This window comes from Argentina silus (assembly GCF_951799395.1).
Source record: "Argentina silus genome assembly, chromosome: 17".
Taxonomy (NCBI): Eukaryota; Metazoa; Chordata; class Actinopteri; order Argentiniformes; family Argentinidae; genus Argentina; species Argentina silus.
This window is the reverse complement of record NC_139671.1, coordinates 15,856,051-15,872,364: the sequence shown is the minus strand read 5'-3', so window position 1 is coordinate 15,872,364 and position 16,314 is coordinate 15,856,051. Positions and strand designations below refer to the sequence as shown.

Genomic DNA, 16,314 nt, shown 5'->3' with positions numbered 1-16,314 from the left:
AGATAGCTGTACCGCTCGTACGTTTAACTTGCCCCACAGCACAAGGACCTTTAACCACGTTGTAATTGAGAACAGGAAATGTAGTTCATCTGAAGAGAATCCACTGAAGAAACGAATGCATGGGGGACTCTATAAAACTACACTTCCTAAAATACAGTTCGTGCAATGTTTACAAAAATGTACGCACCGCCTTCATTCATTTCATTGGCTCAGACGGGGAGAAAGTTATACTCTGGTTGGCTAATCAAACTGTCATTGAACCAGACTCTTTAGGCTCCTCTGACAGGTGCTGTCAACTCAGTCTGTCTGGACTCGTAAGCTTGAGCGAGCCCTAGGGGGTGTGTGTGTCAGGTGTGATGGACCTCATAACTTTGATCCTGTCTCTGGTATTTGTGGCAATTTCCACGTATATTTTATTCGGTGAAAATAACCCGAACGCGCCTCCATGTATAAAAGGATGGATCCCTTGGTTTGGCGCAGCATTCGAGTTTGGGAAAGCGCCACTGGCTTTCATCTCGCAGGCAAGAAATAAGGTGGGTGGTGATAATGGTGTCAGGTGGTTGGGCTCTATTCATGTGAGTAATAGCTGAAAATGATTAGATAACAAATAGGCCATATTGGTAATAGTGTTTAGTGGCCTATTTGTTTATTTGTTCATAATTTACAGGTTCTGATGGTGTGTCAACAAGACCCTATACTGTAGTTTACATGATGTTTACAAATGATTTTTACTGTGAGATGTTCACTCTGCATCCTATCCCTGTGGCCTAATCCCTCCATCTTCCAATCTGCCTGTGTCTGTCTGTCTGTCTGTCTCTCTGTCTCTCTCTCTCTCTCTCTCTCTCTCTCTCTCTCTCTCTCTCTCTCTCTCATTCTCTCATTCAATATTCAATTGGCTTTAACAAACAAATGTTTACATTGCCAAAGAATCAAAAACAATCATAAAATATACACGTAAAAACAATCAGGAAGTGAAGACAAATAGTAATAAGATAATAAGGGAAATAACAAAAGAAAACAATAAACAGTTATGCTACTGTTTATGGTCCACTGGCTGTCCTTAGGATGTGACACGAAGTTACATATTTTGCTGTATTTGTTTTTGTTATAAATTCTTTATTGTTTTCAGACATTTTTGGGGAAAAATATCTCTAATTTCACTGTACTGTTGGCATGAGGTCAGCAAATGTACCTCAGTTTCTTCCTCAGAGTGAGCATAGCCTGTCTTCTCTGGGAAGCCAGTGTTGTCTATGACGGCCTTGATTTTTGGTAGTTTCTCTCTCTGTATCTCTCTCAAATAAATTCAAAGTTGCTTCATTGGCATGATATTCACACACACGCGCACACACACGCACACACGCAAATGCACACACACACACACACACACCCCCACAGGCACACGCATAGTCAAGCCTCACCGACACACACGCGCACACACACACACACACACACACACACACACACACGTGCGCACACGCGCACACACACACAGTACACACTCAGAAATCACACCATGGTGCTTTCCCCTGCTGTCAAGGTCCCTGGTCCAGGAGTCCAGCCCCTCCTCTCATAGCAGCTGTTCCTCTGATAAACTCTGTAGTACATAGATAGATACTGTATGAGCATGTCTACTAACCTAAACACACTTAACGATAACTACGACTTTACATCTGTACCGAGAGCACCACCGTATCATATCTTATCACAGACAATGGCTTGGGTCCAAGATTATCTCAAAACTGTGTTCAGTCCTTGACATGACATGATGACATGGCAATACTTGATCAAGGTCAAGATCAAGATCAAGATTTCTTTATTTGTCACGTGCATACAAGTATACAGTGAAATGCAAAAGTGACAGTGCCACAGAGTAGTGCAACAATACGTTTTAAAATAGAATAAAATAAAATAAAATAGAAGTACTAAAAAATATACAGTATGGACAGTATAAACAGTATAAACAATATGAACAGTATAACCAGTAAGCATATAAGTAAGCAATATAAATAGCAGATGGATGATTATGTGTGTGCATATGTGTTAAGATGACAGTGCATGTGTGAGTGACTTGAGGGGGGCACTGGTGGGGTCATCGTTGACGATTCTGATGGCGTGGGGGAAGAAACTCAGCCTTAGCCTCTCTGTTCTTGCTGCATGACAGCAAGAACAGAGTTGGTGTAACATTGATGTCAATGTTACACCAACTGTACGAACATTGGAAGATGGATAAGTTGCATAATACCTCAAAGTACTTTAAGTCAATAGATTCATCCACAAGCAAGCCATGCACAGTTTCACTGTAAGTATGAGCAGCAACAGACAGTGTCTCTCTCTCTCTCTCTCCCTCCCTCTCTCTCTCCCTCCCTCCCTCTCTCTCTCCCTCCCTCCCTCCCTCTCTCTCTCCCTCCCTCCCTCCCTCCCTCCCTCCCTCAAATCTATTACACTGTCCCAGATTAAGTCCAGTCCAGCAGAACTCAGAAATGTCTGTAAGGGGCACACACTGGGCCTGTTGATACAAACCTTTGTACAAGGCAGAAGAAACAACATGGTGGTTTTGTTATGGGTGGGGGGGGGGTTGGTGGTGGGAGTGGCTGACTGCGACTGTGTTCTCTGAATAATGGGGCATATGAAATCCCACGCTAGTTGCTTAGGATAAGCGCTCATATGAAACAGGCTGTTTTAGAGTCTTGTTTTAATTGAATATTGCCAAAAATGCTTTGTTTTCACAATCCAGTAACAAAACACACACTATCAAATACTGTAGATTTGTTTAGTTATCTTTTGATAATGACTCTAATGAAAGAATATATGATATTGTTTGTTTTCCAGTATGGGCCTGTCTTCACTGTGCTTGCTGCAGGCAAGCGCCTGACCTTTGTTACCCTACATGAAGACTTCCGTACTTTCTTCATGTCTAAGGATGTGGATTTTGAACAGGCAGTCCAAGAGCCAGTACACAACACAGGTGATGTATCTCAGAGTGTTTCAGGACGGTAAATGCTAAGTGGGATGCCGTAGATTGAAGACCCATCTCTTCAGGCTAGATCAAAAATAAAACATAATGACTGAAATTGCACCCATCTCTTCAGGCTACGTCTTAACTGTCCCTCCTAAAGACCTCTTCATCCCCACTACCCCCCCTGTGCAAGTTTCTCTCCTGAAAATAAATAAACAAATAAAATAAAAATAAAAATAAAAATCTTCCTTTCTTCTAGTATTGTGACTGCCAATAGCCCCTGGTCCTAGCATAGATTACTTTTTCTTATGATGACTGATGGATAGATGATTCACTCACTTAGACAAATGTATTTGTTGTAAGTCGCTTTGGATAAAGGCGTCTGCTAAATGCCATGAATGGAAATGGAAATGGATGCTCGAGATGGCCTGACTCTGATGTCACCCCATTGAAGTTGAGCTTTTCAATGGTTAGGGGGGGTAATGGTTATGCTTAAGGTTAGGGTTAGCATAAGGGTTAAGGTTAGGGCTTAGGATAGGGTCGTCCCAAGGATCCCACTTAGCATCTACCATTTCAGTATGCGTCTCCTTGGTCTATGTTGCTACGCGATGACACTATCATGCCCCGTGACTCTCGACTCCTCAGATCAGGTAACATAGTTCAGGTTACTGCCAGCTACCAGGTTTAACATGCTAATAGCAGTTCCCAGTTCAGAAGTAAAGCTTTTGCAATTATGATTTTGATTTTGAAAAAAAGACATTTTTAATTTCTCCTTTGATTTTGATTGAACCTTTATTTGACCAGGTTTCACAAGAGAGACCTGACCAAAATAGTAGTACACAAAGTTGCAGACACATTTAGATTAAACTCATACAGCACACACGTCTCCTTTGTGATCAAATGTCATGTATGATGGGAAACCTTGTAATCAAAGACTGTACTGGAGGATAGGATATATCTGTTTATACTGTATTACCTCAATACATTATTCACATGCTATCTATAAGATCACTCAGCTTAATACATCAATAATAGAGTACCTATTCACCACAGAAGCCCTTATTGTCAGTGTTGTAGGCTACTCATTAGCCCACTCCCTCTGACGTACGTCAACAAGGAGATGATTATTCACTGATTATTACTATGAAGCTTATGACTGAAATGATAAAACATTGTGTTGTTAAAGTGGATAAAAACATTTCAATCATTTTATTTGTATAATATGTATATACATATAAGTGCAATTTCAGTCATTATATTTTATTTTGTATCTATAATTATGAATAATGGTTAAAAAGAGAAATACAATACCTCTAAGTAAACAACAGCAATGATAGAGTTGTTTTGGACGATTATCTGAATGGATGCTGTTTGTGTCTCTGTAGCGTCCATTAGCAAGGAGAGTTTCTACAGGTTCCACCCAGCATGCAACAGTCTGATCAAGGGCAGGCTGACTCCTGGGAATGTAGTCCACCTGACAGACCATCTGTGTGACGAGTTCAACGATCAACTGGAGACACTGGGGGCCGAGGGAGAGGGGGGGCTCAACAAGCTCATCAGGTAACCTGGAGACACACTGGGGGTCAAGGGGGAGGGGAGGGAGAGGGGGGGCTCAACAAGCTTGTCAGGTAACCTGGAGACACACTGGGGGTCAAGGGGGAGGGAGGGGAGGGGGGGGGGGCTCAGCAAGCTCATCAGGTAACCTCACTGCTCGGGGGCTTAAGTTTAGCAGGCGCCTAACCCACTCTGGCTAGGGAGCTGAAGTGGGTTGGCTCAACCAGCAAGTCAGTGTAACCTCACCATCAGGGACCACTACAACCCTGTCTCTGGCTATGCCTTGTTCCCACGACAGCTGCCAGCTTCCTCCCGGTTGTGAAAAGGCCTCATCCATAGGAAAAGAGACTCAGCCTCTATCTTAAGTGTCTGCTCCGGTCTTGTTGAGCAGGCTGTGTATAAAACCAGCAGCCTTCTGGTCCCAAGGCAGACACTCTCTGATGTAGATGTAGATCTAACACTCTTCTATCTTTGTGCTCTTGCCACACTCCCATGGAAGTGTTCACAGTGTGCTTACTAAGGGCAGGATCGCTACACTGATCATGTTTGATATTGGCTTATTCATGTTTGAACAATGTATCACATGAACTCTTTTTTTTCTTTTTCTTCACAAGGCTGTGCTCTGAGCTTGTTTTAATCGTGTTTATCAAGACTTGGTGTGACCGTGTCACCTTGGTATTTATCATTCATTGAGGGGTGCTCCCTGCCCTTTGTTCCACAGTCTATCGTGTCTCGTATAGTCATACCTCCATATGGCGTTGTTCTCACGCCTCCTTTGCAGGTCTGGGGAATTTCAGATTAGCCGATCTGGCTTGGATTGAACCTGGACGGAGCGATGGGAGAACGTGCTCGCAATTTCATTGGTTGTTACATTCCAAGAACCCAGAATGGTTGTTTGTTGTTATGTGTGTCGTCTTTTCCGACTGGGTAGGACTGTTTCGCAGAGAGTTTTTGCCTATGCTGGCTTGTAACATTGTAGAAAATGGAAGCTGAGAACCTGAAGGAAAAACTGAATTCTGTTTTTCTGGAGCTCCGCCCAAGCAAGGTGTTTGATTGGTATGAGGTGTCATGAGGCATCACGAATTTCAAACAGGTTTCCACCCCTTTGTAGACACTTTCTGTAAAGGATTTCCCCCAGGCTTTCTGAACGAGGGAAAGCCTGGTATCAACGAGATTGCAGTCCAACACACCTGCAGCGCAACTCGTGTCTGTCAATCAAATAAACCGATTTAGTACTAAGAACTGAGTCACAGCTGGAATATACTGGAAGGACGACCTAAACAGGAATTACCTGACTGCTACATGTCACACCATGTGTCAACGTTGTGTTTACCTTGGGTCATGTGTCATGACGTGATATCTTGAGTTTGTTTCTTATACTTTGCTGTGCTTGATTGACACAATGGAGCCAATAGGATAGTCTAAAAATTGCAATCCCCGCCCCTTTTGGCACTCCAGGCAGGCCGAAGCAAACGCTCAAACTCATTATTTGAAATAATTATAATACTATTTCCACCCAGGTCTATGACATAGTAATATGATGATGTCTTATGAGTAGTGTCCATGGTATTTGGTACCCTATACAATATGCTGATTCTGTACTCTAACAATTGAACTGGTCACCTAACCAACTGTAGGTCATTACTACTGTAACAAAACATGGTTATAACGTACTACTGTCCTGTTATTACACTGCTATTACCCTGCTATGGCGGTATCCTGTCATAACACACCTATTACAGAATCCTCTGTAGTTGCTGACCCGCCTCTCCTGTTCACTGATTGGCAGAGAGGTGATGTACCCGGCAGTGATGAGTAACCTATTGGGCAAGTGTAACTCTCCTGGCACACCCTACACCATGGAACAGTTCCAAGAGAAGTTTGCCATCTATGATGAGGGCTTCGAGTACGGATCCCAGCTACCAGACATGTTCCTCAGGTCAGTATGGATCTGAAGTGAAAAAACACTCAAATGTTCCTGTTGAAAATGCTCTGTTCAGCATGGGTAGTACTGATGATCATATACATCAATTCTAATTGAATCAATTCCTATTCCCTGATAAATTTGAAGGATGGGTTTTGGATGGTACATTAAACCACCTCTGAGAAACAAATCTTGCCTTTGAAAATCAATTTTCAAAGGCATCAGCCAGGGCAGTCCCTTCTTAAAGGAGCATGGCATAAGTCTGTGGGAAACCTGCTACCTCTGGCCACCACTGTGAAATTCAGTTCCATGTTCCAAACAACAACATCCTCCCTAATAATAATATAACCCCCACCCCTGACTTGCAGTGTCCGACATTAGCTGTTGTGTTTGTGCATTCGACACAATTCGAAGAGGCAGCCATCAGAGACAGAAAGGCAAAAATCAGTGAGTCCATTTCCCTAGATAACAACATGTTTGTATACAAACCTAGTATTGGGTAGAACACTCCATTTTGTAGAACACTCCATTTTAGAAAGTGATTTCGCGGGACCAAAATGTGTTTGTAAATGACATTTTTCATTAAAGGGATCTCATTCTCTGATTGCTACCAATTAAACATAGTCATTACAACCATTAGGGAAGCTTTTAGAAAGCTTGAATGTTACATACTGGAACTAGATCTGGTTTATTCTGACCAATACTTGCGTGGTGACATAAAAAAATAAACTAAACAGTTCTTGGAAGTAGTGTAGAGTTCAGGTTGTGTGGAGCTGGCCTTTGGACCCCAGTCAACATGATGGGGAATGAGGAGGGAAAGTCAGTTTAATACATCCCATGAAACAAGGCACTCTTCAGGGTTGGGGTTCATTTGAATTTTCATTCACTTCACTCAATGCCAGACGTGAATCAGAATGTTAGTCATGACTTGAAAAGTTCTCTTCGCAAACAATTGTTCTAATCAATTCAATGGGGTCCAAATTTAAAGTGCACAGCCCTGGCACTTTTACAGTTCCTTGGCACTGGCTGCTGCAAACAAGGCTATTTGCTGGGATGTGAGTGACTTGTTCAGTATGGTAGCTACAGAACTACCTGTTGGTAATAAATAAAGTAGTGTTTCTTTTTGACAGGGAGTGGGCCGGTTCCAAACGCTGGCTTCTGTCTCTTTTGGGGAACATGGTGGACAAAGCAGAGGTCGACACAGACACTGACAATGGTAGCAGGGTAGGTTCTTGCTTATTGGATATATGCTATAAAGCTGTATAATACTTACATTGGATTCTTAGTTATATTATATATATATAGGATGCTTGTATTCTGTTGATGATTCATTTGTATATTGAATAGGAGACAGTGAAAGATCTAGTGACAGACTGAATCACATGAATCATATATGTGTATGTCATGACTCAGAAGCCGAGGGTTTAAGTTACTTTAAGTATTATTCTAGTCATCGTGTTTGCCAAGGTTGTCTTGTGTGGATGGACGGATGATGCACTTCTTCTCCCCAGTCTTGGCAGATTTCCCAGTGTGGAAATGAATCATGTTGTCACTACTTTGGAACCTCTCTCGCTATCGTGTCCCCACACCCCCCCTCCCCCCCCCCCCCCTCTCTCTGTCCTCCATGCAGACGTTACTGCAACACCTTGTAACCACAATAACAGACAGATTCCTGCCCAATTATGGATTACTAATGTTATGGGCATCACTGGCCAATGCGATCCCTGTGAGTACCATTGTATTATATCTCCTTCTATTGTATTATAGAGTATCCAAGTATTTGAACATATCCAACTGTAGTTAGGCCTACTCTACTGTACATTTACAAGCGTTCTTATTCATGAGATAATACTGTACGTTTTTAATCGCCCACAGGGTATGTATTTGGTAAAATAGAACTAGAGTGTCTCTGTGTTCAATCAGATTACCTTCTGGGCGGTAGCCTTCATCCTGTCCAACCCCACGGCGTATCAGACCGCCATGGAGCAGATCACGTCAGCTCTCAAGGACCAAGGTAGACCGACAGACCTGCCCCTGCGTCATCCCCCCGCTGACACCCACTCATGGATGTCTCTTCATGTTTTTTGTGACATTTCTAGAACTCTTTGGAAGTGTCATAAAGAGGTAGGGCTCTGGGATATGATGTCATAGCAAAAGGAGCGGGGCGACGCTGCCGGAGACTCTTAAAAAAACGGAGAGGCGACTGACAGTGAGAATAGACCGCGTCGTGACAGAGCTGAGCTGAATGCGATTGGAGCACGCGCTCCGCCATCTTATGCCTGGCGGCAGTGGAAACGAGTGGATGCTCTTGTTCGCTCTCGCTCACTACAATATCTTTGTTAAACGTTGCTCTGTTTTCACAGGCGTGACGTCATGTCCCAGAGTCTACGTTCAAGGAACAAGCAGTTTATTGTCCCTTGTCAGTTATTTCCACAAAATGTCCAGCAGGTGTCAGTAGACTCTCACAGATCACTGCTTACAGGTGTCAGTAGACTCTCACAGACTCTCACAGAAACTCGATACAAGTTTGTGGTTGGAAGTTGATACAAGTCTACGGTTTTAGCTCTGATGGAGTTGACAGTAAATTAAATTAAGACCTTAGAGCATTTAGATCATTTAATCATAGAGCTTTTAACCATGTTTGCATTTTAAATAGATATTTAGCTTCTTTTTTTTTTCATGTTATCCTGATTTAGTTGACATCTCCGCTAGAATTGAAAGCTAAAGGCTGACTGTGTCTCCAGGGAGTTGTAATGATATGCCCATAGCAACAGTTATCAGAGAAGATGGATTATACTAGATTTGTGTCGCTGTAATGAGGTGAATTTTCAGACACCTATGAGAATTTTGATTAGATTTACATGTGCATGTTTTTTTCGAAATCCTATCCCATATAATCCCTGTGGGCCTGATATCTAATCAGACTAGCTCTGTGATGCATACGTAAACAGCATAGATCATTCACATGTAGTGTGTGCGTGCGTGCATATATATCTCTCACTATGTGTGTGTGTTTGTGTGTGTGTCTGTTTGTTTGTGTGTGTGTGTGTGTGTGTGTGTGTGTGTGTGTGTGTGTGTGTCTGTTTGTGTGTGTGTGTCTGTTTGTGTGTGTGTCTGTGTCTGTGTGTGTGTGTGTATGTGTGTGTGTGTGTGTGTGTGTGTGTCTGACAGACACAGGCAGGACCAGGGTGACCCCTGAGGAGTTGCTGCAGATGCCATATGTGAAGTGGTGCATCCTGGAGGCCATCCGCCTCCGAGCCCCTGGAGCCATCACCCGCAGGGTGGTCCGACCCCTCAAGATACAGGTGCGACCCCTGACCCCAGATAACTGTGTGTGTGTGTGTGTGTGTGTGTGTGTGGAGGGGACGGGGGGACGGGGGGGCTCTGTATTAAGCGTCTTCAAGCAAATAGTACATTCTCTCAATAACAGAAATATACTTTAATTTCCCCTTTAGTAACCTGTGTGTGTGTGTGTGTGTGTGTGTGTGTGTGTGTGTGTGTGTGTGTGTGTGTGTGTGTGTGTGTGTGTGTGTGTGTGTGTGTGTGCGTGTGCGTGTGTGCATGCGTGCGTGAATGCTTGCGTGTGTGTATTCCTGTCTTTCAGAACTACATCATCCCCCCAGGAGACTTGTTAATGGTGTCTCCTTACTGGGCCCATCGGAACCCCCAGTACTTCCCTGAACCTGAGGAGTTCAAACCTGTGAGTAACGGACCAAACACACTGTAGTGAACATCCTGCATTTTTGTGTGTGTGTGTGTGTGTCTGTCTGTGTATGTGTGTCTGTGTGTGCGTGCGTGCGAGTGTGCATACATCTGTGTGGCCTCCATTTTGTCCATACCCCACTAGAGAGACGTGGCCAACCAAAGTGTGTGTCCTCTAACTGAGCGCTAATGTAAAATGAATTCCACACTTCAGGAGGGGATGTGACATTTACCCTCTCTATTAACCTCTTACTTAGGGTCTGGAGCCTTTCCATCAGTTGGGTCTGGTAGAATGAAGCCAGAGCCAGGAGTCTGGAGCCTTTCCATTAGTTTGGTCTGGTAGGATGAAGCTACTGTATATGAGAGATAGACCAGACTAATTAAGACAGCTTCTCTCTTCTTTAACTGCTTTCCGAGTGAGGATTAGAACTTTGAGCCGAACCTAGATTTCTTTTTGTAAATGATGCTATTTCCCCTCCCCGGCCAGACAGCAGAGCAGCAGGAGGAGAGTGTTCCAAATCCAGGGCACGTATTTGGCCACTTGACATTTGTGGAGAGGAGAGGAGAAGTTTTATTTCTGCTTCTATGACACTGACGGCAGAGTAGGTCAAGGAGGTGTGTCCTCCAGCACATTCAATCACAGGAAGGGAAATTGCAGCAAAAGTTATCAACTTCAGGCTGTCTGGTCTAGTCTGGTCCCGTCACAGACGTCAGTGAGGTCGCAGTGTTTTGTGTGAAAGGATGGAGTCAGTGAAGACCCTTTATCTATACGTCATGCTATGTAACTTGTCATGCTATGTGACTCTAACAATAACCCCAGGTCAGAGACTGATGTACTCTTATGACACATGCTCTACTCTTGAAATGTAGTACTGAAAAAAAAAAAAAAAAGTTTGCCTGTTTCAATTATAGGCATGGCAGCCAATTTGTATCTGTCTAGTAGACAATTATTACAATACTCCGGTGGTAGGAAATGGTGGGTTTCAACTCAGCTCTAACCCAATGACAATGTTTCAGTCCAATCAAAACCTCTTTCTGTCATTTAAAATAGCAATCTAAAAGGTCTGTCTGTCTGAAGCTCTCTCTCTCGCTCTCTCTCTCTCTCTCTCTCTCTCTCTCTCTCGCTCTCTCTCTCTCTCTCTCTCTCTCTCTCTCTCTCTCTCTCTCTCTCTCTCTCTCTCTCTCTTTCTTTCTGGGATAAAAATAACAGCTCTTGTTTTTCTAAAATAAAGCCTTGTCTCTCTTCCCACAGGAACGATGGGAGAAGGCGGATTTAGTAAAGAATGTCTTCTTGGAAGGCTTTGTGGCATTCGGAGGAGGACGCAACCAGTGCCCAGGAAGGTTAGAAAAACACACCACCATCATTCTAGTCTTCAGAAAACACTAGCTCGTAGATATCATCTTGCAGTTCGACACTACGGTTCTAGTATTCAGAAACACAAGCTATCTTGTAGCTAGACTGACAATAGTTTTACCTGTACAGAATGGCCATGCTGCAGTCAAAATCAAGGAGCAAGTTGGTCTTAATTTAGGATTAAGGTTAGGCATACGGTTAGGGTTGGGGCGGTTAGGGTTGGGGCGGTTAGGGTAAGGTCCCTTACAAAAATCCTACTTTAGAAGAGAAAAGAGTCTTGCTGTACTTTGTGTTTTGCTGTCTTGTGTGGCTCTTTGGTGACGACCTCAGACTTTATGGTGGTAGTTCTGAGAACAAGAGGCAGCCACAGACCATCCTCTGATCTAGAGTCCCCGGACGTCTCCCCTCTCTGAATCCCTTGTCTGTTTAGTTACACTGAGGGCTTCAGAGTTTGATTTAGTGTTTTTTTTATTTATTTCTGAGTCCGACTACTTTGGCCCTTTATTTTGAGCTAAATAATAGTCCCATTAAGTCATCCAACCATGTCAGGTTTATAGGGTATGTTTGGCAGGCCAGTGTTGTTGGCTCCAAACAGGGCACAGCATGGGAGGCTGGTGGAGGTAGAAATAGGAGGACGGGCTCATTGTAATGCATGGAATGGAATGAGGAATGGTATCAAACACATGTGTTTGATACCATTCCTCATTCCATTCCATGCATCACAATGAGCCCGTACTCCGACTTCTGCCTCCACCAGCCTCCCCTGGGGAACAGAGTGGGCACCATGGCATTAGCCTGGGTTGCTGATAGGACACTTGGAAGGCCATGGCACAAGCTGGGCTGTGGTACTGGGGGCATCTGTCCCCTCTGGCTGTCCGCTCCTGAATGTCACCCCTCCAGGCGATGACGACTAAGCAACAGTTGGAACAGGAAATGGCAAGACTGAACCACACAAGAAGATCGTAACTTATGATAAAGTCAGACAAAGTTGAATAACAGCTTTTCCCAAGTGCAAACATTGAGCAGAACAGTTTGATGGTTCAGGTCATAGGGTTAGAAACCAACATATTTGAAACTCTGTTCATGAGTAAAATGTAAGTCAACATCACACACACCAGCATCGGGGGAGGCTGGTGGAGGCAGAAATCGGGACGGGAGGACGAGCTCATTCCTCATTCCATTCTGTGCATGACAGTGAGCCTGTCCTCCCATTTCTACCTCCACCAGCCTCCAAAGGCAGACCCAGCCTCCACAGGCAGACCCTGTAGATTAGTAGGCCTTTACAACATACAGACCAAAGCATGTCAACGTCCTCTGATTACTATTGGTGTGGTGTGTTCCTCTAGCCTGTCTTCTAGTCTGGCCTCCTGCTGTGTGTGTCTCCGGGGAGGTGACTGGGGGGCATGTTCCTCTCGCTCTGGGCCGAACACTGCCCCTGAATGTCAACCCCTATGGTCCTGGGGTCCCGGCGATGACATCAGTGACGTCCCGGGGGAAGTAGTTTACCAGAGGCGAGCGGGGGGGGGGGGGGGGGGGTGGAGTGACGTTAGCCCGGGGGGGGGGGGGGGGGGGGGGGAATCAGGACATAGGGAATGTTCCCAGCTGCACAGCAGGATCAAAGACCCAGGCATAGAGGAGAAGAGTGGAACTGATGACCTCTGGCCCCTTTCCATGGGACAGACACACACATGCTAGTACATAAATACACACACACACACACACACACACACACACACACAGCAAAGGGAACAGTCTTAATGAACACTAAGGTGAGAATGCGACTTGTATCATTAGTAGGTAAGATGGCGGCGATGGAGGGATATGATAACATCATCCATCAAAAGAGTCTCTCTGTCTGTCTGCAATCTGCACTGGCATTTTCCAATCAGTTTTTTCTAGTCCGTCACTGAGTCAAGCTACAACAACATTAGCATTAGTGTTAGCCACATTAGCGCTGACTCATTCTGTCACCACTGGGGCTCATTGACATGCACATAGCTAGCAGCATCCTGCATCTTGGTGGCTAATTCACATAGGAGTGATGACCACTTAGGCAGGAGTGGAGTGGCACGGAAATAACTTTAGAGAGTTATGTGTGTGTGTGTGTGTGTGTGTGTGTGTGTGTGTGTGTGTGTGTGTGTGTTTGTGCATGCACGCGTGTGTGCGTGTATGTGTGACGTTCCCAAATTTCATTCTTCCCGATTTGGACGCGGGTCCAATCTAATTTCATTGTGATGATTTGAGCAGACTGCCGCTCTGTCTGTGTCTGCGTCACCTTCTGACACTGTGGCCCAGTATGATTCACAGACAGACAGCCAGCCAGACAGACAGACAGACAGACAGACATCTCGGTCTAAACAAAATATTATTAGTATTATCTTTCTCTCTCTCTCTCTGTATTTTCCATATAGCTACAATATCTCTGAGAGTGGACCTGGCATTCTGACATGATTCATTCCGTAGCCACAGACTGGAAAGTGGCGTTGAGGAGCGTATTATAACTGATCTGATGAATCATAATGGTGCTAGTCTGCCTGAGCCTGGCTTACACATACTATTCACACCTCTCTCACTGTCTGTGTCTGTGTCTGTCTCTCTCTCTCTCTCTCTCTCAATCTCTTTCTCTCTCCCTCTCTCTCTCCCCTTTCCATCCTCTACCTTAGTATGTAAATGTATGGAGAAGTAAAATGGCACATTGCCCCTTCCCCCCCCCCCCCCCCCGGCACCTTTCATATCCTCTATTCTCTCTGTGACAGCTCCGGGGAAGGCGGGAATGCCACCTGCACTGTCTCTGATAACCTGCAGAAATGCTAACAAAGATAGCTAGCAAGCGCCTCAAAGCAGGCTGTTTGTCTGCCTGCCAGTCAGATCAAAAGGATGAACACCGCTGTGTATCAGATCAAATTACCTCGAGTGTCTGTCACTGTCTCAGGCTCGCCCGCCTGGGTTGCGGCAGGTTGTATTATACGGTATTAGTTTGATATCATATCAAATGCTGCTGTTATTGTTTTTTTGGTTTTGTTTTTTTTCTGATGTCATATGTCAGGAAAGTTTGAGATCAGAGAGATGAATGTGTTGTCTTACTGTAATCCACAGGTGGTATGCTATCGTGGAGCTCCATATGTTTGTCGCCCTGATTCTCTTCAAGTATGAATTCACTCTCATGGACCCGTTGCCTAAACCAGTACGTTTGCTGTTCAACTCCAGAATCGTACCCTTTTTAGTACTTTTCTAGTACCTGTTCAGATGTACATACAGTACTGAGTACTAAGTATAATTGTCAAGCTACCCACTTTACATTCATTTATGTATTTTATGTATGTGCCCAGAGCTCTCTCCACCTGGTAGGCACCCAGCAGCCTGAAGGCCCCTGCACTGTGACCTACAAACACCGGTAGATCAGCCACGCCACTGGAGGGCGCTGTCACCTGCAACACACCACCACCACCACCACCACTGCTACTCTACTGTGTTACTATACGGATAGAAGCCTCAACCTCAATCTCAACTTGGACGAAAAATCTTGCCCCTGACCCGACAGACAAAAGCAGTGCTAAAGAAAGACATGGGGTTGGGGTCCAGAGTTCCTCACTCTATTCCCTGCATCGTCTCTCCCTGCTTCCTTCTCAAAACGCATTGGTGGAGAATATCTGAGGGGAGGAACCTTGGATCCTCTCCTCCAGGGTGTTTGGTGAGGGAAGCGAGGAGGGAGAATGCGGGGAACAAAGAAGACTCTGTTGGGACGAACATCCGCTGCTGTATTTGATAGGAGCTTTAGAGGTAGGCTCTGGGATATGACGTCATGCCAGGAAGTCACAGCAACTTTTACGAAAGATATTTGGAGCAAGTAAACATGTAGATTTCTAGTTTCTTGATCATCTCAGTTTTTAAATGATCTCGAGTATCGTCGCCCTGCTCTTTTCCCATTGACATCTTATCCCAGAGTTTACCTTTAAATTAAAGTAATACAATCATTCAAAATGGAGCTTGGTTAAAAAAAAAAATGGAGAATTATACTTTGAGCTTAAACGTGATGACAAAGTACACTTAACAGTAGCATGTGATTTTATGCGACATCTCAACATGGTAGAGCTGTCTCGAATACATTGGTTGACATTTTACATAATTTATTCTGCTCCTTTTATCCTCTATATAAATTGTTTAATCTTGCTTCCTGCTCAATTCTGTTCTTATTGTGTAGATATGTATCTGTATGGATGTAATTGCAAGGATAATGAAAATATGTATTGATCACACAGTATGTTTTACTGTGCCTGACATCATTATGACATCATGCCCTGAAATCGTGGGTAATGGCATGGGCCCACTTCACTGTATTACTGTGTTATTGCTGTGTTATAACAATCATATAACATATGTGTTAGTACCATCATATAACACATAATAATGTGTTATTACAATCGTACCTGATAGGTTGAGGTTGGCGGGCTGGACTGCTTGACTCCATGGTTCCCCAGGTCAGTAGATACAACTGGATTGTCTCAATAAAGACACTGATATTTTTTACACCATTTGATGGACAGTCTGTTGTGGGTTCCTTTCTGCCGTTTGTGAGTGGGTGTGTGTGTGTGTGTGTGTGTGTGTGTGTGTGTTAGAGTGTGTGTGTTTGAGAGAGAGATTGTGTGTGTGTATGTGTGCGTGTGTGCGTGCGTGTGCACGTGTGTGTGTGTGTGTGTGTGTGTGTGTGTTCACTGATGGAATTATTATACAAAAGAAAAGTCCCATTGATTCTCTCCACCTCACATGATCATTGACAGCCAGGGCCATTAGAGACCAGCATTCGAATATATCCCAGTCACACAT

The 16,314-nt window shown here is 44.3% G+C and overlaps 1 protein-coding gene across 1 annotated transcript; it reads left to right on the top strand.

The window, feature by feature from the left end:
* Positions 1-356: 356 nt before the first annotated feature.
* Positions 357-14,888, top strand: cyp39a1 (cytochrome P450, family 39, subfamily A, polypeptide 1; the record flags this gene model as incomplete). The annotated part of the gene is made up of 12 exons (XM_083689090.1): positions 357-533; positions 2,830-2,965; positions 4,342-4,516; positions 6,300-6,449; positions 7,565-7,658; positions 8,065-8,160; positions 8,358-8,448; positions 9,606-9,739; positions 10,039-10,134; positions 11,389-11,477; positions 14,587-14,674; positions 14,820-14,888. The coding sequence occupies 12 exons, from the start codon at positions 357-359 to the stop codon at positions 14,886-14,888; spliced, it is 1,395 nt and encodes a 464-aa protein (XP_083545216.1).
* Positions 14,889-16,314: the final 1,426 nt, after the last annotated feature.